Source organism: Arachis ipaensis, chromosome B7, assembly GCF_059453495.1.
Source record: "Arachis ipaensis isolate K30076 ecotype BB chromosome B7, ASM5945349v1, whole genome shotgun sequence".
Taxonomy (NCBI): Eukaryota; Viridiplantae; Streptophyta; class Magnoliopsida; order Fabales; family Fabaceae; genus Arachis; species Arachis ipaensis.
Window position 1 is genome coordinate 673229 of NC_142442.1, and position 22884 is coordinate 696112.

The 22884-nt window shown below is 34.9% G+C and overlaps 4 protein-coding genes across 8 annotated transcripts; 2 read left to right on the forward strand and 2 right to left on the reverse strand.

Moving 5' to 3' along the window:
* Window positions 1-31: 31 nt before the first annotated feature.
* On the forward strand, window positions 32-1641 carry LOC110262349 (NAD(P)H-dependent 6'-deoxychalcone synthase). The gene is made up of 4 exons (XM_016310221.3): window positions 32-637; window positions 716-959; window positions 1042-1221; window positions 1330-1641. Exons 1-4 carry the CDS (start codon window positions 315-317, stop codon window positions 1537-1539), a joined length of 957 nt encoding a protein of 318 aa, XP_016165707.1. The 5' UTR covers window positions 32-314; the 3' UTR covers window positions 1540-1641.
* A 250-nt stretch (window positions 1642-1891) lies between these two features.
* Window positions 1892-10389, reverse strand: SAR3 (SUPPRESSOR OF AUXIN RESISTANCE 3). 4 transcript variants are annotated; one of them, XM_088493872.1, is made up of 7 exons: window positions 10011-10292; window positions 6907-7025; window positions 3846-6413; window positions 3364-3487; window positions 3015-3163; window positions 2658-2755; window positions 1892-2285 (listed from the first exon to the last, which is right to left on the reverse strand). In XM_088493872.1, exons 3-7 carry the CDS (start codon window positions 6351-6353, stop codon window positions 2090-2092), a joined length of 3075 nt encoding a protein of 1024 aa, XP_088349998.1. In that variant the 5' UTR covers window positions 6354-6413; window positions 6907-7025; window positions 10011-10292; the 3' UTR covers window positions 1892-2089. The 4 variants fall into 4 exon arrangements, with proteins under 4 accessions (XP_088349998.1, XP_088349999.1, XP_088349997.1 ...); XM_088493873.1 differs by lacking the exon at window positions 6907-7025 and having other exon boundaries at window positions 3846-6361; window positions 10011-10389; XM_088493871.1 differs by lacking the exon at window positions 6907-7025 and having other exon boundaries at window positions 10011-10386.
* Window positions 10390-12463: 2074 nt separating this feature from the next.
* On the forward strand, window positions 12464-22774 carry LOC107608879 (uncharacterized). Of its 2 annotated transcripts, XR_015892163.1 has the most exons (17): window positions 12464-12860; window positions 12939-13123; window positions 13305-13384; window positions 13467-13565; window positions 13666-13786; window positions 13984-14042; window positions 14145-14210; window positions 14287-14357; window positions 14496-14592; window positions 14874-14948; window positions 15158-15256; window positions 15367-15510; window positions 15592-15621; window positions 15717-15779; window positions 15893-15970; window positions 16058-16215; window positions 22628-22774. XR_015892163.1 is itself a non-coding variant. In XM_016310643.3 (16 exons), exons 1-16 carry the CDS (start codon window positions 12745-12747, stop codon window positions 16130-16132), a joined length of 1458 nt encoding a protein of 485 aa, XP_016166129.1. In that variant the 5' UTR covers window positions 12464-12744; the 3' UTR covers window positions 16133-16498. The 2 variants fall into 2 exon arrangements, 1 of the variants encoding a protein (XP_016166129.1); XM_016310643.3 differs by lacking the exon at window positions 22628-22774 and having other exon boundaries at window positions 16058-16498.
* LOC107606410 (polygalacturonase-like) lies at window positions 20677-22338 on the reverse strand. The gene is made up of 3 exons (XM_016308475.3): window positions 21843-22338; window positions 21126-21644; window positions 20677-21044 (listed from the first exon to the last, which is right to left on the reverse strand). The coding sequence occupies exons 1-3, from the start codon at window positions 22278-22280 to the stop codon at window positions 20820-20822; spliced, it is 1182 nt and encodes a 393-aa protein (XP_016163961.1). The 5' UTR covers window positions 22281-22338; the 3' UTR covers window positions 20677-20819.
* Window positions 22775-22884: the final 110 nt, after the last annotated feature.

Consider the following 22884-nt stretch of genomic DNA (forward strand, 5'->3'; position numbering starts at 1 on the left):
ATATATTTTAGATAAGCCCATTCTGGTAATTACACATTTAAATTATTCTGATCACCGCTATCAACTTTAGTTAAAAAAAGAAGAGAATAATTTAAAGGATAGATAACTATCACATATTAAGAATCAAAGCGTGGAATAATGCCAAAGAGTTGATGCATGAAAGCTCACAAGCTTAATTTCAAACTTCTTGGATAAGATGAATGAATCATCACCAACCAATTAAAAATTGGTAAAAATTGTCACCAGACAGAGCTGATGAAACACAAAAACAAAGGAATTGTAAGTTGAGAGAGAGCAAGGCAAGAAGAAGAAGCATGTCCTCAACAACAAAAGTAGCGGTCCCAAATGTTGTTCTGCAATCATCATTCAGCATGCCCGTGATAGGCCTAGGAACTGCGGCCGAATCCAACGACGGCGAAGCCATCAAACAGGCGGTGATAGAGGCCATCAAGGTCGGTTACAGGCACTTTGACACTGCTTCTCTTTATGAGTCTGAGCAGGCTGTGGGAGAAGCCATCGCTGAAGCCCTTAAACTTGGTCTAATTGGCTCAAGAGATGAGCTTTTTATCACTTCCAAGTTATGGTTACCTGATAACCATCCCCACCTTGTTCTTCCTGCTCTACAAAAATCACTTGAGTATGCAACTCTTTATTGCTTAAAATTCACAAGTATTTAATTTCTACTTATATATACATTACTGGTTGATGCATGCAGGACTCTTAGATTAGATTACTTAGATCTGTACTTGGTCCACTGGCCCATGAGTGCCAAGCCTGGAATATGGAAAGTTCCTTTTGAAGAAGAGGATTTGGTACCATTTGACTTAAAGGGTGTATGGACTTCAATGGAAGAATGTCAGAACATGGGTCTTACAAAATCAATTGGAGTCAGCAACTTTTCTACCAAGAAACTTGAAGATCTCCTCTCTTTTGCAACAATTCCTCCTTCTGTTAATCAAGTACTACACTCTCTTAATGATTTTAGTCATGTGTTTATGTTAGATCACTACTAATTAATGGCATCACCACAAACACAAACAGGTTGAGATGAATGCTTCCTGGCAACAAAAGAATCTAACAGAATACTGCAAAGCCAAGGGTATAATTATAACTGCATATTCTCCTTTGGGAGCCCAAGGAACCCGTTGGGGTAGTAATGATGTTATGGACAGTGAATTGCTCAACAACATTGCACAAACTCATGCAAAAACTGTGGCTCAGGTATAATTGCATTAGGTCCTTTATTATTATTATTATTATTATTATTATTATTATTATTTCTCTAACTCTCCGTTAAAGCACTAATAATCCTTTTTGAATTGGTTATAGGTAAGTCTAAGATGGTTATACGAGCAAGGTGTGACTGTTGTGGTGAAGAGTTACAATAAAGAAAGAATAAAACAAAATTTAGACATATTTGATTTTTCACTTACAAATGATGATTACCAAAAGATTAGGCAAATCCAGCAGGAGCGCAAGGTGAAGAACGGCCCTGCAGGATTCGATGTCATAGATCATCTATGGGATGGAGAAAATTAGTAGTTTATATATTTCTTTTTGAGTTCCATGTTAATGACTTATTTGGATAGTCCTTGTGAAAAGCCTTTATATGTTTAATAGAGGGACGACTAATCTCCCAAAGTATCTGTGATTTCTGCCTTTACATACCACAGTTCCAGCGTATTTTTTGTGTTAATATAGAATTAAAGAACTCAAATAATTTTAGAAATAGAAGGTTATTATGTCGTAAATTTATCGACAATCTATATCCTTGTAAGGTTTAAGAAAAAAAAAGTATTTTTATTTGTAACACGTTCCCACTTCTGATAAAGTTCAATAATTCTACGATCTAGCACATGCAAAATGAAATTTGGAAGTTACAGCTACGGGCTCCCAAAAAAAATGGATGAATATGATATTATAATCACATTTAGCATCATTTCATAATCCTGCAAGACCAATTAACACAAAAAGGCACAAAATTCATGGTCATGGCTCAATTGCAGATCAAAATCCCTCCCCTGTAACACGCATTTCTTTTCTGATTTCAAAAATCACAAGCAATAGGCAAATCACATATCTTCTGGAATTAAGTAGCAATCTCAGAGAGAAAGCTGGTAAACAGATACACTGCGTCCTGCAAGTGACCAGAGCGAACATCTTCTGGAACCGGTGCACTGAAAGCAGTGTCAAAGCAGCTAAACTGTTCATCTCGGCTAGCACCCTCGCCCACAGCAGATAGCAGCAAATCACATATCTCACCCCCCATTTTTGAATACACCAATCTGCAACAGAAAGTAGTAAGCATCGATACAACAATTGAACAGATGACCTTTCTCACAGCATAGCTCAAAACATGCATATACATGGCAAAAGATACCGGTCCTGAATTTACTGAACTAAAGTTGTGTGTATACGAAGATATTACAAAAACAAAAAGCCAAAATACCAATTATTAAATTAAAATGTAAATTATTTTATCAATTACTATATTCCCTTATTCTTTATCATGTTTTTCGGGTCCTCTTCACAAAAATAGTGCATCTCCAAAGAGAAAAGGGCTCTATACATGTATTTTGACCAACCCACAAGATCAGCATTCGAGCTATAATGCAACCTTAAAATAGGTCAAAAAGCAGTTGGAGGGCAACGTATACCTTGCATCAACAGGTAATTTGCGGTCCCAAACAGCCAATGATGCATTAAGCTGACTGACAAATTCCTGACAGGCAGCATTTTTACTTTGAAGAGAATCCTGAAAAAGGAAAGTTTATGATTTTGAGAACATAAAAATAAAAGGAAATAGGAAGGCTCAAGCTAAGGACACACCTTTATTTTTATTTGACTGTAAACTTAACAAATCATACTTTCACAACTCCTAATTGTATGTACCCCAAATACCATCCTATGGTGTGGTAAATTTGCACTTCTAGAATAATCAATGTGTACATGAATGATAATTAAAAAAAAAAAGGGGGGGGGGGGGGGGGACCTCCTTTTATAAATTGGCATACCAATTGAGTCATCGCATTGGTGTCTCCCTGAAGTGAGTTTCTCATCAAATAATATGAAATATATATTCCACCTCCCAACTCCCAATTCTCAATTTCAGATTTATGGTCCTCCATGGATGTTGCAATCCTCCATATCTCTGAGTGTTTGGCTGCACAAGATATCAAAGTAGTTACTTATGATGATGCACTTGCTTGGATTTAAGGAGAAAAATTCTCGCAATTTTCAGCTATGCAAAACAATATAATGGGTCAAAACAATAGCACACCAAAATTATAGGTGACAATGCACAGGTCTTTTATAAGAATTAATCAGTATTTTTTTCAAGTAACAGGCGTATACAAGAATTACCTTGCAAGAATAAACTATGAGCAACTGATGTTACGAAAATGGTATGAGCTTTCTGCCAATTTGCACACTGAAGAAAGTGCTCAAGAGCTTTTGGCAGATCACCATTATAATTATAGTAAATTGCCTGCATCACAACAAAGAGCTTGTATTACTAAAATATCATTCACCAGAGCTTTCAAAATTCTTCAAGCATTATTGAATTCAATGACCAGCCAGGAAGATCAAGAAAACAAATTAATGCAGTTTTACACAAAAGATGGCTATAATGAGCGCCTCTATGTATGTCTAAAGAGTGGGTGTGTTGTAAGTGCACGTGGTTTTTCTGTCAATATCATTAATTTGAAACTCAACAAGTAAAAGCATCTGTACCAGAAGATGATTGTAAGAGAAAGATAGGGTTGAAAGGGTACTCAAACAAATTATGCACATTGTGGACACTCCTTCATAAATAAATAAAATAAGGAAGGACATATGATGCATACCAGAGCCTCATGAATCCATTCTGAAGGAATGCCTAAATCCTCAATGAACTGTTGCTGAGATTCATCTGAACTCCAAATTTCGCAGTACTGGAACAATATCTCCCGAATCAAATTCACATGAAGAAATTGACAGTCTTCTCGAAAGGGTAAATGAAGGACCACATATATGGCCCAATGGCATTTCCCTAGGCTCAAAAGCTGAGACACGAACCCCATGTCTAGAACATGAAGATCATTAGATTTGATAACACCCACTGCTTCCAAGACTGCTCGTTGATGCCATATCATGTGATAATCAAGTGGATCAGGGGTTGAAGAGAATGCACTAAACATAGCCTTCAAAAAGCTAAATTCTCTCTCTTCACTAGAATGAAGAAGCATAAGATAGAATGAAATGTCAAAGTGTTTATCTGCATTCCAGCTGATAGCCTCTTCTGATGGTCCTTCATCAATAAAAAGTGGAACAGGATATGGAGCCCTTCCCTCATCAAGAAAATGCTTATATGTCTGAAAAGCAATGGGCAATGATGTGTCAGGCGGCAGTTTGTACCACATCAATAAACCTAAGAACCTCCTCCAATCAATATCGACCTCGTGCAATGCATCATGAATATTTCCTGCAAGCAATTCATATAGCCTCACTCTGTCGTTTTCAATGAAACTAAAATCCAGACCTTTCTTTCTCCAAATATCAAGTTGCTTTGAAATGTCAGAGCGATTCACAGTAGAACCACCCGCCTGACTTAACAAACAAGCCAGCCTCACATCTCCTTTGGAAGCTGCCAGTTGCACTGCTTCATCTAGTTGCCGCCCAGTGAGGAATACAAAAACATGTTGTAGATAATCAGAGTCATTTAGAGAGCTTATTTGGTTTTGAACATGATAAGAAACACTCTCTCGCAACCAATAACTGAACTCTGCCCTCCTCATAAGTGGGAGTGCTTCTTGGTCAACATCTTGATAAACTTCCTTCATATCCTGCATCATATCTTCCTCATTGTCAGCACCCAAAGATTCTACTTGACCTTTTTGTTTTCTATCGAAGAAAAGAACTCTAATTAATTCCCAGGTCATTACTTGATGTGTTAAACCCAAACGTGTAGTGGAAGACAACCCTGGTACAGTCAATTGCCTCTCAATAATATCACAGTAGCCATGTGAAATATCTGACAACATTGAACAATTCGCTTCAAGCTTTAGAAGTTTCAATTTGCAAGGACCAATTCTAACCTCTTCCTTCACATGGTTTATTTCTTTGTGAAAATTTAATGGAGATATCAAGGCAGATTCAACAAGTTCCTCACTCACTTTGTTATTTTCATCCCTAACAAAATTGTCAAAAGCAACTTTCTCCAAACTGACAACAGATGATAATACCTTGTATTCACTACCACTTCCTATAGGTGCACCAGAATGTACAAGAATGCCATTAGGTCCCCATCCAACTCGGAATGACTTCCCCATAAATAGACCTGCATCTACAATATTGCAAGCATAGTTTGTTGACACTGGAGTTTCATGCTTGAGGTCTAACTTAAAACCTTCCGCTTTTATTGTCTTCAGAGGCATTCCCTTATGTTGCTGAACCATCAAAATAGACCCAGGAGAATTTGCATCAAAACTCCCATGTTTATATTCAAGTAAAGGAAATGGAGTTTTCCTTGCAATTGGTGGAGTGGATCTATGGGGCATTGCCTGAGCAGAATTTTGCAAAGGCCTTGCATATTCCTTACTGATGGATGCTTTATGACTCAATTCCTCAGGCTCTTCTTCATGTGGGAACATCAATAATCTCATTTCTCTCATTTTAACAGGGTCAAGCCTTAGATGAGCTGGAAGAGAGTGAGAAAGTTCAATCCCGTTCATATTTGTGGAAGGTTCTTTATCATCATCATACATCTCACCATCAGCATCATCCATGACAATGTCTTCCTCGTCATCTTCGCCAAACCCAAATCTACTGAAGTGATCTACCAAGAATTTCCATTCACCAGTTGTTAGGTCGAACGAAATAAATCTTGCTCCTTGCCTCTCAGTACTTTGTTTTACTTTTTTCACAAGAAAATCATCTTTCCTGTCTTTAGACTTCAGTAGTTCAGTATCTAGAACTAAAACTACTTCAGCTGCCTTGTTAAGGCCTTGACCAACTGCAGGTTTATCATTTTCGTCGCTGTATACAACTATCTCATGTTTATAAAACTTCACAATTTGATCTAGATCCAACCCCCTGACATCTGTTTTCTCAAGAAACCTGACAGATCCATAACCAAGCCTCCCAACAGTGAAATTAGGAACTCGGGTACAATAACCGGGGTCAAGGAGTTCCTGGGCCACTAACTCCTCCAGAGATGGTTTGGTATAGTATCCAGGGGAGTGCAAGATTGGCAAGGAAGCTTCCGTTTCTCTCATGCTCTCATTCAGTGGAGTAATTAAGCCTTTTAAAGCCCTTCTTTTTTTGCAGTTATGCACAGTGCACACATCAAAGAAGCTTCCTGCATCAAATTCCATCACACGGCCTGTTCAAAGTGACATGTTGCTCTTCAAAAATTACAAATCCAACACAATTCCCTGATATACAAAAAGCATATCAGATTGGAATTGCAAAAGAAAGCACCTACAAAACAATCTCTAGGACAGAAAAGTAAAAGTAAAAGAAAAAAAAAAAAGACATCCCTACAATACATATAAAGTATGGTGCATATCAAACTAATAATACTAACAAAACAGGGATTATATAAGGTTTGTACTATAAAAATTAAATTTGTAAAACTACACAACAAAGCACCTGATCTTTATCAAACGAATCCCATGAATAAATAATTCTTACACAATTATATATTAACAGTGGTAGAAATAGAAGGAAATAAAAATAAAGAAAGAAAGAAACGAACAATAAAACCAGATTTACAAAGACATTGAGCTGAATCGCAGCACAGTGAAGTAACGCAACATCAATTTAAGAGGGCAAAAAGAAAATAGTTGGCAGTAAAATTGCAGAGTAACTAAATATGAAGTAACAGCGGTTGGAAACTGGAAGCTGAATGAGTAAAAAGATACTCACATGAATAATCAAGGTTGCGAGAACCGGACCGGTCAATGAACCGGTCAAGTAACTGGTTTAATGATTCAACGGTTCAACCGAAGTCGAACCGTGGTTGAACCGGTTTAATTAAATATAACCTAAAATTATTAAAAATTCAAAGTGACATATATTGTGAGATAGGGTGCAGAATAATTAAAGCATTGTATGAATTAAACAATATCAGTTTCTTAATCTTCATGTATATATAACATATTAGCAATAGGACTTCTAAACTTGGTCAAACAATATCATTTTCAGATATAATAGGCAAGCAAAATTTGAGGCCACAAATTTTAGTATGGTGTAAGGTGGAAAAGAAATCAGTATAGTCTACAATTTGAGCTGGAAGAAGCAATTCCACAGCACAGTAAGAAGCCCAGAACACAAAAAAAACTGAACAATTAAATTAACTAAACAAGACAAAAACACAATAAAGAAGCATAAATAACCTTTATAAATTAGGTTTCCATTCCTGAATTTTCCATTTTCATAAATTAGGTAATCTTTTTGTTCTTTGCTTCTTAACTTCATTCTCTTTTCCTATGAGTAAACCATCTCCTTGTCTGAACTTCACCCAACCCTTATTTTGAAGGCATATAGTAAATCCAATGCAGAATTGTAGCCATGTTTCTCTTTTGAATCAATAACAGCAAAATAACAAGTAAAACAGATTGGATTTATAACTCAATCTCAGCAGAATTAATTCATATCAATCTCAGCAAAAATCATTCTCAGCATAATTAATAAATTAAACTTAAAACAAATTTAATTTATAACTCCATCTCAGCAGAATTAATTCAACATCAACTGACTGAATTCAAATAAAACTTAAGAAAATTAATATCTCAAAACTCAGCAGAAACATCAATAATACATCATATGTATATTCAGAACAAAACGAAGAAGAAAACAATATAATACAATTACAACAAATTGAACATTATTGAAGAGGATAAAGGGGAGGTTTTTACGTTATCTGGATTGGCAGCAAAGGGGAGGAAAAGACAGCATAGAGCCAGAGAGCAGAGAGACAGAGAAATTCGAATTCGGAACTTCAGTAACGTGAAATAGGGAAGCAATGACGGTGAGACACGGTGTGGAGCAGAGAAGCAGCGACGACAAGATTGGCAGGAAGTAGAGAAGGGGCCACAGCCAAAAATGGCGAGGATGGGATAAGCAGAAACGACGCACGGCAACGAGGGGACAAGTAGCGACGACTCACGGCGAGGAGCAGAGAAGCGGTGACGACCAACGGTGAAGGAGCAGAAAAGCAGCGACAGAGAGAGTTCGGACAGGGAAACGGCAACGCCAACAACAGCCCCGAACCGACCTTAGCTTCTGGCGACGCGAGGAAAAGAGCAGAATGCAAGAAAGGGGAGATGGTGATGGTGGCTCTGATAGGGTTTAGGAGAATCTAGGGTTGGTGAGGCTGTGTTTGTGAGAGAGAAAGGGGAGGGGGTGTCATTCAGCACTGAACTCGTGTTTCTCTGGAATCCAAGGTTCTAAAAACCGAACCAGTCATCGAACCGCTCTAATTACTGGTTCACTGATTTATAGGTTCAACTGGTTCGACCGTGATTGAACCGAAAAAACCGTTTTATAATAAAATAATAAATAAAATATAAATAAACACACTAAAATATAATTATAGTCTAATATAAACTTTAAAATATCATCCAAATTAAAAATACTACATAAACCATAATGTTATAATCTCATTCAAATACAAACTTAAAAGTCAAATAACAAAAATAACCAACCAAACATAAAATGCCAACATCCAAGTTTATCCTCAATCATCAAAATCCGCCATAACTTGCTGCAGATTTGCTTCGTTGATATCATCAAATACTTGAACCAGAAAAATTAAGTGGTGCAGCATAACATGTACTACTACCACCACCACCACTTTCATCTAAATCACCATTAATATCATCTATAAATATACAATTAGATTTAATTTTTATTGTGCAAATACGACTACTCATACTCTACCAGCAACAACATACAACTTGTGGGCAAAGGAAAAAAAGAGATGAAAGTATCTATTATCTCTGAGGTCCTTCTCAAAACTGTTTATTATTAGTACTAGACTTATCAACTAACCCCCTTTGATCTTACTACTCTTCATTTCCTGTATTGTAAGCAAACCCACCACCATCATTATTATCATCATGTAATACATCATCGCTAGTCATTATTAATTAATTGCCTCCAAATCAAGCTTCTTTCTAATACCTCTATATATAAATTAATCCCTTACTTATCTAAACCCTTGTGGCTTGCGAGACTTGTTTATGGATATGCCTAATAGAACAACCAGAGGAGATCAGAGGCTATGTAAAGCTTCATGTGTTTTCTTTCTTTTTTTTATTCTTTTGTCATGTGAATTTTCTGTTTGTGGAATAAAGTGTGTTAGATATCAAGCTTGTGATTTATTCATGCTTACATCATTATAGCTTTATCAAGATGTACCACCACTCTTGCAATGAAATGAAAAGCCTTGTTATGCATGCCAAGAATGAAATTAATTGAATTATTTAGTAAAGAAACTCTATTCCTCTGTTTTTGTAGCGTGTGTGATAACTATGTTATATGAGTGGTTTATGTGAGTGATACTGATATTGAAGATAATTAACTCATGAAAGTGTGTTTTTCATGATTAACTCATTCTGTGCTTATTAATAAACTTTAAACTATAAATCAATCTAAAGTAATCCAAACGACCAAACATACATTTTAAGAAAGATGTTAGTATACATCTTACTGCATTTAGTAAAAATAACATGAAACGAAATTGGACTATGAAAAGTAAGAAAAATTCTTCCATGAGTAAGGGAGTGGAGAGGAATACTAACATTTAATCTGATTGATCAATAATTAATAATGATGAGGAAGTCTCAGGTATGTGGCAAAGACAATGATGAGGACAAGAACAACAATAGTAAGAATAAGCTAAGGAAGGGATTAAGGTTTAGCAATTAGCACCCAACAATTAATCATGCTTCAAGCCTTCAACAGCAAGATTTAGAACAATTAATCAATGCTTCAACTATTATTATTACAAAGAACAAAAATTATACCTAGGGTTAGAAGCTGGAAGCCTGAAAAAATGCAGAGCTGGCGGGGACAGTGGCTGGCAACAGGCAAGACAGTGGCTGATGCGTGGAAGGGGGAAACAGACCTGGTGCCGGCGGGAAGACACTGCGCGACGGAAAGCGGCGCTGGCGGTGGTTCCGATTTTCGAGCTCACTGCGCGACGGAAAGTGGCTGCACGAAGCCGCCAACAGAGGTGACTGACGTTAGCTTCACGGACTGCACGGCGGCGGCGGTGCCTGACAGAAGTTGCGCCAGAAGCTCCAACTGTTGCACTGCTGCTTCGCGTTGTGCACTTCTGCTTCTGCGTTCTGCTTCTGTGTGCTGGAGAGGAGAGGCCGAGAGGGGTGCTTGCAAATGTTAGGCATTGGGGTTCAACGCACCGTTTTTTAATTTTCATTTCCCATTTCAAAAACCGGCCGGTTCACGGTTCGGTTCGATTGACCAATTCCCGGCCAGTTCAGCGGTCTAATATCGGTTTTTGAATTGGGCGGTTTTTGCTTCTAATCGAATCGCATTTGTCATCGGTTGACGGTTCAACCGGTTTGACCGGCCAATTCGAACCAGATTTCAGAACCTTGCTAGAATCAAAACGACACTATTTTGATTGTTGGATCAGCGAATCGAGGCTTGAAAAAACCTGGCCGGTTTGCTCGGTTTGCCGGTTAACTACCGGTTTAGCCGGTTTTTAAACCGGTTTTTTATAAAATGGTTCTGAAGGTCAACTAGACCAGACAAATGATCGGTTTCCGGTTAATTCGGTTGAACCGGCCAGTCCAGTCTGATTTTCAGAATAATAGAACGGAAGAGGTCGCAGCTACTGAGACTGAACAACAGAGGGAAGAGGGAGGAAGGAGCGGGGAACGAAAAGTGAAAAAGATAAGCCTCAAAGTGGTCCCTGAAGTTGCACTCGAGTCTCATAGTAGTCCCTGGACTTAAAAGTTACCCATATTCGTCCCTGAAGTTGCACTTCGAGACTCAGATTCGTCCTTCCGGCACATTCCGTCCACCTGGCAACACCGGAAAGCTGATATGGACTCCTTTGTGACACGCTGGCCAGGTAACGACTAGCTGACGTGGATTAGTAAACTTTTTATGGTGCAATTTGGTTCCTAAATCAAAATTAAAAATTTTAATCCCCAAATTTAATCATCATTCCCTTCTCTACAGTAATCCCTCTTTTCTCTATAGGCATAGATCTTCATATCCCAAATTCACAATATTTTTCTTTTTGTTTATTTTTAGTTGAAGTATCTTATAACAATAACAACAACTAGAGTCTTCTTAACAACCATTATTTGAACAAGTTTAACCGCTTTTATCCCATTTTTTTTGTAAAAAAGATGGTAAAATTATAACATAAAAAAAGTTATGTGATATATATAATTAAATAAATAATGCAAAGTTTAGTTTCTAAAATTGTGAAGGTTCATACAAATTTGTTGACTTTAAAAAATGATTAAATTGATTCCTAAATTCATAAATTGTGAATCTCAACTCATCTCTAATACTAATATAAAATGTTAAAATGTTAGCATGACATTTGCAAACAAAAAGATGATATGATTAATATTTTAATATGATCAAATTAGTGTCTTAAATTAGTTAATTATATTTATTTTGCTTAATTAGTTTTTTATTAATTAGAGACTAAAATAATAAGTATTAAATTAGGTAAATTTTTACTATTTTTTGTTTCTCTAATATTACCCTTAATTAATTTGAAATACCTATTTAATTATAATAAAATCTTAGACACGCCATTTTAATGGAGATGTCATATGATTTGAAATACCATAATATAACACTTTATATTAATACTATATGAATAACAGTTAAATTAGGATGATACATGATTATTTTGGAACAGGATTCAAAAGGAAATATAATGTAATATATAATAATAACTATGTAACATTTTAATTTCGTAAATACAAGAGATAGATTTTTGTAAAATCATATAAAAATATAAAATTGAATTTTGTAAAACATTTTAATTAAACTAGAGTTAAATGAGTGCATAAAATGTTAAATACAAAGACATAATATGTGACTTTTAATTAACAAAACATATGCGTGCTTTCAATGAAGTTGTAATTTGTAGTCTCTTTCACATCCATATGGAGAAGAGAAGAGAAGAAAAGAAAATAGAGGGGTTACTATTATAGAGAAGAGAATAATAATTAAATTTTGGGATTAAAATTTTTAATTTTGATTTAGGGACTAAATTGCACCATAAAAATTTATTAATCCACGTCAATTAGCCGTTACCCAGCCAGCGTGTCACGAAAGAGTCCTGATCAGTTTTCCGGTAGTGCCAGGTGAACGAAATGTGCTGGAACGACGAATTTGAGTCCTGGAGTGCAATTTCAAGGACGAATAAGAGTAACTATTAAGTTCAGAGACTATTATGAGATTCGAGTGCAACTTCAGTGACCACTTTGAGAGTTATCTCAAAAGTGAAAAGAGAAAAGAAATTTTCCGTGCCGAATCAATTTGGGCTTCCAAATATTTGGACCTTTATTGGGCTGGGTTGAGTTTGTTTTAAGGCCCGTTAAGCCATCACCGAACTGGACCATTAAGGGTTCTCCTAAAGGCCAAAAAAAAAAAAAGGGTTCTCCTCCTCCTCCTTGTTACTCTCTGCTACTGCGGCTAGCTGCTGCCACCACCATTCTACACACACACACCACTTTCTTCTTTCGTTTGATTTCGAGTCTCAGAATGATTTCAGCTATTTCGTGGATACCGATAGGTGCTTCGAAGGCGGAACCCACCGTAGTTGAACCTCCTTCCAAGGAAGAAATTCAAGATATAATCACCGCCGCCGCCGCCGCAAGGTCTTTCTCTACTTCAAAACTCACTTAGCCAATTATAAAATTTTATCAAATACTTAACAATACATGTATGTTATGCAGTGGAGCAGACAGTGAAAATGAGGAAGAAGCAAGTGATGAACGCATGGATGATGCCGGTGGTGCCGTCGATGAAGTTGCGCGAGCACTCAATGTTGCTGATGCTCTCGGGAAGGCTGATAAATTGGACGATATTGCCCTCGGTTTGAAGGAGCTTGACATGGAACATTACGATGATGAAGATGAAGGTATACACTAACATCTCAGGGAGTTATCTATCTGTTTAGTTAGTTAGTTAGTTAGTTAGCGGTTTTAGTTAGAGTTAGCTATCGAATCACTTAGCATGATATCAGCCATGGCTATGGTTAGCTAGCTAGCTCTGTCTCCTTGTGTTGTCTGTGTTAATTTGCATCTTTTTATTGACCTTAGGAGTTGAGGTATTTAGTTCCGGGATTGGTGATCTTTATTATCCAAGTAACGACCTGGATCCTTATATCAAAGATAAGAACGTAAGTTCCAATACTTTGTCTGCATTCTGCTGTTGACCTTCATTTGTGACTCTACAACATCATATTGTTTTACATTGTGAAGGATGATGATGACTCTGAGGAACTCGAAGACATGATCATTAATCCAACTGATTCCGTCATTGTTTGTGCTCGTACTGAGGACGATCTCAGTCTTCTCGAGGTAAACAAATCCTCACTTATTGGCTGATGTATTTTTCTTTGATGTTTGTTATGTGATGCAATGGTAGACTTATATGAGCTGCGTCTTTTTCTACTACAAGGTTCATATACTTGAGGACGTCGGTACTAGTGAGATGAACATGTATGTCCATCATGATATCATAATTCCTGCATTTCCACTATCCACAGCTTGGCTTGACTGCCTTCAAGGAAGAGAGAAAGGTGGGGAATATTGCCTTTGTCAATGCATCTCGCATGTTTACTCCTTTTTTTAATTAAATATGTTGGTTTTTTGTGCTCTTGTCTGTTTTAGTAAATAAGTTCTAAATTCTAGCCTTCATTTGCATGCTCAAAATTTGACTTGATCCCCTTATGCTTCCTCTACTTTCTATCGCATTATTATTTCATTATCATTGCAGGAAACTTCTTAGCTGTTGGTTCAATGGAACCGTCAATAGAAATTTGGGACCTTGATGTTGTAAGTGAATATGGTTAATAAATTTCACTGAAAAGTTGGAAACATCATTCAGAATATAAAGCCACTTTCATTGAATACCTTCTAAGCTTCCTTTGTTCCCAGATTGATGCAGTGCAGCCATGCATGGTTTTAGGTGGCATTTCAGAGAAAAAGAAGAAGGGGAAGAAGGTTTGTACATCTTTTTGTGTTGAAGTGCAATTCTGAGTATAGACCCAGTTACTGATTCTGTTAATTGGTTTTGTAGAAATCAATCAAATACAAAGATGACAGTCACACTGACTCTGTACTTGGTCTTTCCTGGAACAAAGCGTGCAGGTTTGTTAAATTTAAAACTGGATTTTTGTATTATTTCATCTGCTGGGAACCTTTTGGGACATAAAGGTTTCATTTATTACTTATTTTGAAACTCTATTCTTTTGCACCTCTGATGACAGTCATTCTTAAAACATTCAGGAATGTACTTGCTAGTGCCAGTGCTGACAAGCGAGTCAAGATTTGGGATGTGGCTACTGGGAAGTGTGAGAGTACAATGGAGCATCACACGGACAAGGCAAGTAGTATGCTAAAGTGCAATCAATTATTACAAATATGAGCTTCTTTTATTGATAAAGAGGACTTTCCCTCTTTATGTCCATCATCTTTTCTTTTCTTTTTTCCCTTGCTTCTAAATAGTGTACAAGCTCAGAAATATTACTTATACGTTGGTAGGAAAGATTTTCACTTTTTTCCTTAATTAAGTCATTTAATATTGTATATTTTGTCTTACCAACATTAATTTAGGTTGCTTGAGTCAATATGTTGTCTGATGCCTTTGTTCATCTATCTTGACAGGTTCAAGCAGTTGCTTGGCATCATCATGAACAAGAAATTCTTCTTAGTGGTTCGTTTGATCATACTGTGGTCCTGGTAGTGACAGAATGTTTCTTATATACTCTATATTTTTGCATTTCTTTTTTATCTGGAATGGATACTTATTACACTGTAGATTTTGGTTGTATAATATTCATGTGCCAAAACAGACTTTCTCTTTAAAAATGATTACATTGGAATTTCTGTCTGCCTTTTTTCTTAGTTATCTAATATTCTAATGCTTTCAATGCTTTTACACTTTGCAGAGGGATGTAAGGATGTCATCCCATCCTGGTTATAAGTGGTCAGTCACAGCTGATGTCGAGAGCTTGGCCTGGGATCCACACACTAACCACTATTTTGTGGTGTGTTATGGTTAATTTTGATTTCTCGTTTCAGTGATTGAATTGGTAATTGTATTTTTTATGGATGCACAGTTTTAGCTTCACTAATAATAATTAAATTGTGCTTCTAGGTGAGTCTCGAGGATGGTACTGTCAAGTGTTTTGATGTTCGGACAGCAAAGTCTGAATCCACATCTGATCTAAGTTCTACATTTACTCTTCATGCACATGACAAAGCTGTTACCTCAGTATCCTATAATGCGTCAGCACCTAATGTATGTATTTTCAATGTTTTGGTGAGAAATACCAAGTTTTTATGTACTCTAGTTTAACCGTACCTTGTTGCCTTCTTGCAGCTACTTGCTACTGGATCGATGGACAAAACGGTAATTGTGAAGTCAATTTGTTGTGTTCGTATTCCTATATACTATATCTTGCAGAATTGGAAATCATCTCATTCGAGTACTGTTATTTGTTGCAGGTAAAGCTTTGGGATTTATCGAATAACCAACCATCTGTTGTGGCATCTAAAAACTCCAATGCTGTAAGTTTGCTTCTTTTATTTGTTGAGATTTTAACGGGAAAAAAGGTATTCTCTAGTCTGAATCATGATACAAGTAGCATGGTTGACTTCTGTTTTTGGATGCGGCTGTTCAGGGAGCTGTATTTTCTATTTCGTTCTCAGAGGACAACCCCTTTGTGTTGGCTATAGGAGGCTCAGAGGGAAAATTGCAAGTGAGTGAAAAGGGCCACAGAAATTCAAATTTGTGTTCTTGATAGATTTTTTCTGTGAAATTTACTGTTGTCACTCATACCTTGTAGGTTTGGGACACTTTATCTGAGTCTGCTGTCTCTCGGCGTTATGAAAATTACAACAAGAATAGAACTCGGTCGTGATATAATTGAGCATAATAGCCTTCCTGGTCTCCCCTTCATATGTTACTGGTAGGCTAGAAGTATTTAAGTTAGATACAGTTGTTGTGAAACAGGTTGAAAGCAATATATTAAGGATGGTAGATATATAGAGTTTGATAGCATGTTCTCTCTCATAATTCATGTATTTAGCATCCTTATAAGTTTTGAATGAACATTTGTTCTACAGCTTGGATCATTGTTTCAATTTTTTGCCTTTGTAATATAATTGCGGTCATGCGCTTGTGAATAACGAGTTGCAGCGTCTTCTGTAATCGAACTTGTGTGCCAAACTGCCAACGTTGTTCTCAAACTTGTTTTTACAATGGTAAATTAGATTGGTTAAGCAAACGAGTTGTTTGTTTTAATTTTCTTAAAATTGATTTTGAAATACTACGTGGGTGTTTGAATTATCGGTTGTCAAATCAAAATTAATAAATTATATTACAAAATAATAATAATAAATATAATACACAGTTTGAAACATCTCAAATTAATAAGTACTATTGATCTTTGAACCAACTTGTACGAAGGAGCATGTACTGTAACTCATAAAGAGCACTACAACTCTCCTTAGGACGACGACTTATGCACCTTCGTCACCTTCGTAGAAGCTAAATGAATAAATAAATAAATAAATCTGTTATAAGAGCCATGGTTGCATTGTATATATGCATGTGTTAAGCAAAGGCTCTAATTAGCAGCTACGAATGGAAGAGCTCTTCCTGCAACGGTTGGCCTGACGTTATGACTTATGACATACGGCGACTGCCGGAGCTCCGTTGAATTTGAGATCAATATCACGTAGCGTAACCTGCTGACATGGCAAAGCACTGCTGCATATGAGGTTCCCTGGTTAATGAGGCGCCCCTAATGTTCTTGAATGAAACATTTCTTATCCTTATTTTTGATGGATTCTAAACAAGTGCACAGAAACAGAAACAATTAGTAACAATTAATAATGTATGCATGTATGTATGTATAGAGTTTTTTTATTAATCAAATTCAGATTTATTTTTTTTGGTAATCTTAATCTACATATTAATAATAAATTTAAAAATAAAATAATTATATTTATAAATTTTATTTTAATATAAATATTAATATATTTTTTTATTAAAATATTTTGCCTCTTCAAATATTTTTTTCAAGTTTCTTCTGTACTCCTACATACTCTCATTTTTTATTAAATTAATTTGTATTTGATGTAAAAAATTTGGAATTACAAGACTATTTTAATCATTTCATATAATATTTTGTAATAATGCTTTTCAAAAAGAATGGAAATGACGCGCCATACGAAGTTACATCACAAAAAATGTGATATTATTTGCCATCTTTGCGGGAATGGCTTTAAAAAGAAAAGGAATTTGAGATTTCATCAAAGAGAGGTAATCTTTATTTTATTTTCATTACGACATTACCATCCGAAAATTATTATAATATAACCCTTCTCTTCTTTGATCTTTTGTGGGTGCATTTATGTGGGAGAGGTTCGCTCTAGGCCAGTGAAAGAACAGTTTACATGTGTTCACTGCAATGGAACTGTCTTCAATCATTCGAATGACTTAGAGGATCAGGAGTACAAAGTTCTGTGCTGTTTCTGCGGTAATCTTTTTCAGACGAAAAAGAATCTCAATCTACATATTAATAATAAATTTAAAAATAAAATAATTATAATTATAATTTTATTTTAATATAAATACTAATATATTTTTTTATTAAAATTTTTTGTCTCTTCAAATATTTTTTTTAAGTTTCGTCTGTACTCTTTATGTACTCTCATTTTTTATTAAATTAATTTATATTTGATGTAAAAAATTTGAAATCAGAGGACTATTTTAATCATTTTATATAATATTTTGTGATGATGCTTCTCAAAAGAGAATAAAAATAGCGCGCCATACGATGTTATATCACCAAAAATGTGATATTATTTGCCATCTTTGCGGAAACGACTTTAAAAAGAAAAGGGATTTGAGATTTCATCAAAGAGAGATAATCTTTATTTTATTTTCATTACGACATTACCATCCGAAAATTATTATAATATATCCCTTTTCTTCTTTGATCTTTTGTCGGTGCATTTATATGGGAGAGACTCGCTCTAGGCCAGTGCAAGAACGCTTCATATGTGTTCACTGCAAGGGAGGTGTCTTCAATCATCCGAATGATTTAGAAGACCATGCTCAACAAAAGCACCATGAGTACAAGGTTCTGTGTTGTTTCTGCAGTAATCTTTTTCAGACAAAAAAAATCTCAATCTACATATTAATAATAAATTTAAAAATAAAATAATTATATTTATAAATTTTATTTTAATATAAATATTAATATATTTTTTTATTAAAATTTTTTTTCTCTTCAAATATTTTTTTTAAGTTTCGTCTGTGCTCTTTATGTATTCTCATTTTTTATTAAATTAATTTATATTTGATGTAAAAAATTTGAAATCAGAGGACTATTTTAATCATTTTATATAATATTTTGTGATGATGCTTCTCAAAAGAGAATAGAAATAGCGCGCCATACGATGTTATATCACCAAAAATGTGATATTATTTGCCATCTTTGCGAAAACGGCTTTAAAAAGAAAAGGGATTTGAGATTTCATCGAAGAGAGGGAATCTTTATTTTATTTCATTACGACATTACCATCCGAAAATTATTATAATATATCCCTTTTCTTCTTTGATCTTTTGTTGGTGCATTTATATGGAAGAGGCTCGCTCTAGGCCAGTGCAAGAACGCTTCATATGTGTTCACTGCAAGGGAGGTATCTTCAATCATCCGAATGATTTAGAAGACCATGCTCAACAAAAGCACCATGAGTACAAGGTTCTGTGTTGTTTCTGCAGTAATCTTTTTCAGACAAAAAAGAATCTCAATCTACATATTAATAATAAATTTAAAAATAAAATAATTATATTTATAAATTTTATTTTAATATAAATATTAATATATTTTTTTATTAAAATTTTTTTTCTCTTCAAATATTTTTTTAAAGTTTCGTCTGTACTCCTTATGTACTCTCATTTTTTATTAAATTAATTTATATTTGATGTAAAAAATTTGAAATCAGAGGACTATTTTAATCATTTTATATAATATTTTGTGATGATGCTTCTCAAAACAAAATGAAAATGGTGCGCCATACGAAGTTACATCACCAAAAATGTGATATTATTTGCCATCTTTGCGGAAACGGCTTTAAAAAGAAAAGGGATTTGAGATTTCATCAAAGAGAGGGAATCTTTATTTTATTTTCATTACGACATTACCATCCGAAAATTATTATAATATATCCCTTTTCTTCTTTGATCTTTTGTCGGTGCATTTATATAGAAGAGGCTCGCTCTAGGCCAGTGCAAGAACGCTTCATATGTGTTCACTGCAAGGGAGGTGTCTTCAATCATCCGAATGATTTAGAAGACCATGCTCAACAAAAGCACCATGAGTACAAGGTTCTGTGTTGTTTCTGCAGTAATCTTTTTCAGACAAAAAAAATCTCAATCTACATATTAATAATAAATTTAAAAATAAAATAATTATATTTATAAATTTTATTTTAATATAAATATTAATATATTTTTTTATTAAAATTTTTTTTCTCTTCAAATATTTTTTTTAAGTTTCGTCTGTACTCTTTATGTACTCTCATTTTTTATTAAATTAATTTATATTTGATGTAAAAAATTTGAAATCACAGAACTATTTTAGTCATTTTATATAATATTTTGTGATGATACTTTTCAAAACAAAATGAAAATGGTGCGCCATACGAAGTTACATCACCAAAAATATGATATTATTTGCCATCTTTATGGAAACGGCTTTAAAAAGAAAACTGATTTGAGATTTCATCAAAGAGAAGTAATCTTTATTTTATTTTCATTACGACATTACCATCCGATAGAGAGTTTGATATATAGAGTTTGATAGCATGTTCTCTCTCATAATTCATGTATTTAGCATCCTTATAAGTTTTGAATGAACATTTGTTCTACAGCTTGGATCATTGAGTGTTTCAATTTTTTGCCTTTGTAATATAATTGCAGTCATGCGCTTGTGAATAACGAGTTGCAGCGTCTTCTGTAATCGAACTTGTGTGCCAAACTGCCAACGTTATTCCGCATTCTCAACTGTTTATTACAATGATAAATTAGAATAGTAAAATTGATTTTGAAATACTATGTGTGTTTTTGAATTATCGTTTGTCAAACTAAAATTAATAAATTATATTATAAAAAAATAATAATAAATATAATACACAAGATTATAAAAGTGTACAATTTCAACTCAAACAAAAATTAACAAAAAAAATAAAAATAATAAATAATAAAGAAGAGAACTCATAAATAAAACAATAACATCTCTTTCATATGTACACATAATTTGGCTCTTTCACCAGCCATGTCGGTTCTATTGCCAATGCACGGGCCTCTTCTGCTGTTGTTTGAAACATCTCAAATTAATCAAGTACTATTGATCTTTGAACCAACTTGTAGGAAGGAGCATGTACTGTAACTCATAAAGAGCACTACAACTCTCCTTAGGACGACGACTTATGCACCTTCGTCACCTTCGTAGAAGCTAAATGAATAAATAAATAAATAAATCTGTTATAAGAGCCATGGTTGCATTGTATATATGCATGTGTTAAGCAAAGGCTCTAATTAGCAGCTACGAATGGAAGAGCTCTTCCTGCAACGGTTGGCCTGACGTTACGACATACGGCGACTGCCGGAGCTCCGTTGAATTTGAGATCAATATCACGTAGCGTGACCTGCTGACATGGCAAAGCACTGCTGCATATGAGGTTCACCCCTTCCCTGGTTAATGAGGTACCCCTAATGTTCTTGAATGAAACATTTCTTATCCTTATTTTCGATGGATTCTAAACAAGTGCACAGAAACAGAAACAATTAGTAACAATTAATAATGTATGTATATATGTATAGTGATGAATAATATATACCCGTTTATTGCACTGGTTCCAAGGGCAATACTCCTGGTCAATGATAATAGGGTTCCTGACATTAATCATGGTAACGTCTTCATAAAAGAGATTAGAGATAGGAGAAGTTCCAGGAGCACTAGGCCAAGTCTTGATCCTCAAACCATTGTCAGTGTTTGTGAGAGTGACCTTCTTGAGAATAAGACCATCCACAGGAGCCTCAGTGGTGTACTTGCCAAGGCTTCCAACACTGATGCCATGGCCAGGTCCACACTTCACATTGTAGATGTATGTGTTCACGCTTCCGTCGCCGATCGAGATGCAATCGTCTCCGGCCTTTATGTCTGTGTTCAGAATCCTGACTCCATTTGATCTTCCCAAGTGGATACCATCTGTGTTTAGGCTGTTCCCTGGTGCAATGACCTTGAACCCATCAAAGGTGAAGTTTTGGCACCCCAGTACATTCACATTAAAGTTCTTGCTATCCTTTGATGTTATTGTCCTAACAACTGCATGTTTCATGAAGTTGAAACCGAAATTCTGTCATCAAACACAATTCATTCATCTTTTAGACATCAATATATATAAATCTGGTTTGAAAATAAGAAACACAAAAACAGTTTATATACTATCTAGACAATATTATATACAAATGTCTGATTTAGTAGCTGATTTTTTATGTACGCGTAACATGATTGTAAAATGTTAAGAAATCGCAAAAAGAAAAATATTATTCACCATTGGAGTCCTAGCACAATTGAGGTTGGTTCCACAATCATTTTGTTGCCAAGCAATTGCACCTTGACCATCAAAAACACCATTGCCAGATAGGGTGAAGTAATCAACATATTGAACCTTAACCCATTGCCATTCGTCGCCAACACCACGAGGGTTCATTGGTGCTATAATTGTTCCATCAACATAAAGCTCAATAGGAGCCTTACAAGGACCTTTCAAATCCACTGCCCTCATTCTAAAATTCCCACGAGGTATCACAATCTTGCTTGCTATTGGTGATGCACATGCTTCTCTCCATGCATTTGTAAGAGCCTGAGTTATATCTGAATTAGGTACCCCACCATATTTTGAAATAGGAACGACAAGAGATTGAGCTATGCCACACGCAGCCAGCAATATGAATAAAACAAGCGTTGTGGTGCTCAACTCCATATCCATGTTTATTATTGTTGAAACTTTGTCCTTTCTTTTTCAAAGAAAGAAACTAATGTATTTGTTGAACTTCTAAAAAGTTGCTTTCCAAATGTGTTGGGAACGATATTTATTTGGGAAATTATTGTGGCAGCCTTTGTTTGTGGGTTCAGGAGGCTGGCACCAGCAGAGACATCTGACTTATTTATCTCATATAATCATTTTTAGAAATTTAACTATATATGATTAATTAATGGAATGTTCTCTGTAATTTTTTGCTGTCAGCATTTTAAATTTAGCCATGATGTAAGCTATTTGTAAACCAGTCTTTAATTTAGGTATTGTCACTATTAATAAATTTTTCTATAAAAAAGATAATTAGAATTTATTTCCAAAAAAAGCTGTATTTTTTAATAATAGGTCCCATGACCAAAAGAAAAGCAAAACTATTCAACATAGGTCTACTCTATTTCTCTTTTTATTAAAAAAATAATAAATTGGTAAGGATGGTTATTTACTTATTTTAACATGTGTAATTTTTTATTTTTAAATATTCATATTTTATTTTTATTTACCCACTTTTTATTTTTGTAACATAACTAATTTAATATTAGATATTTTATTTCTACAA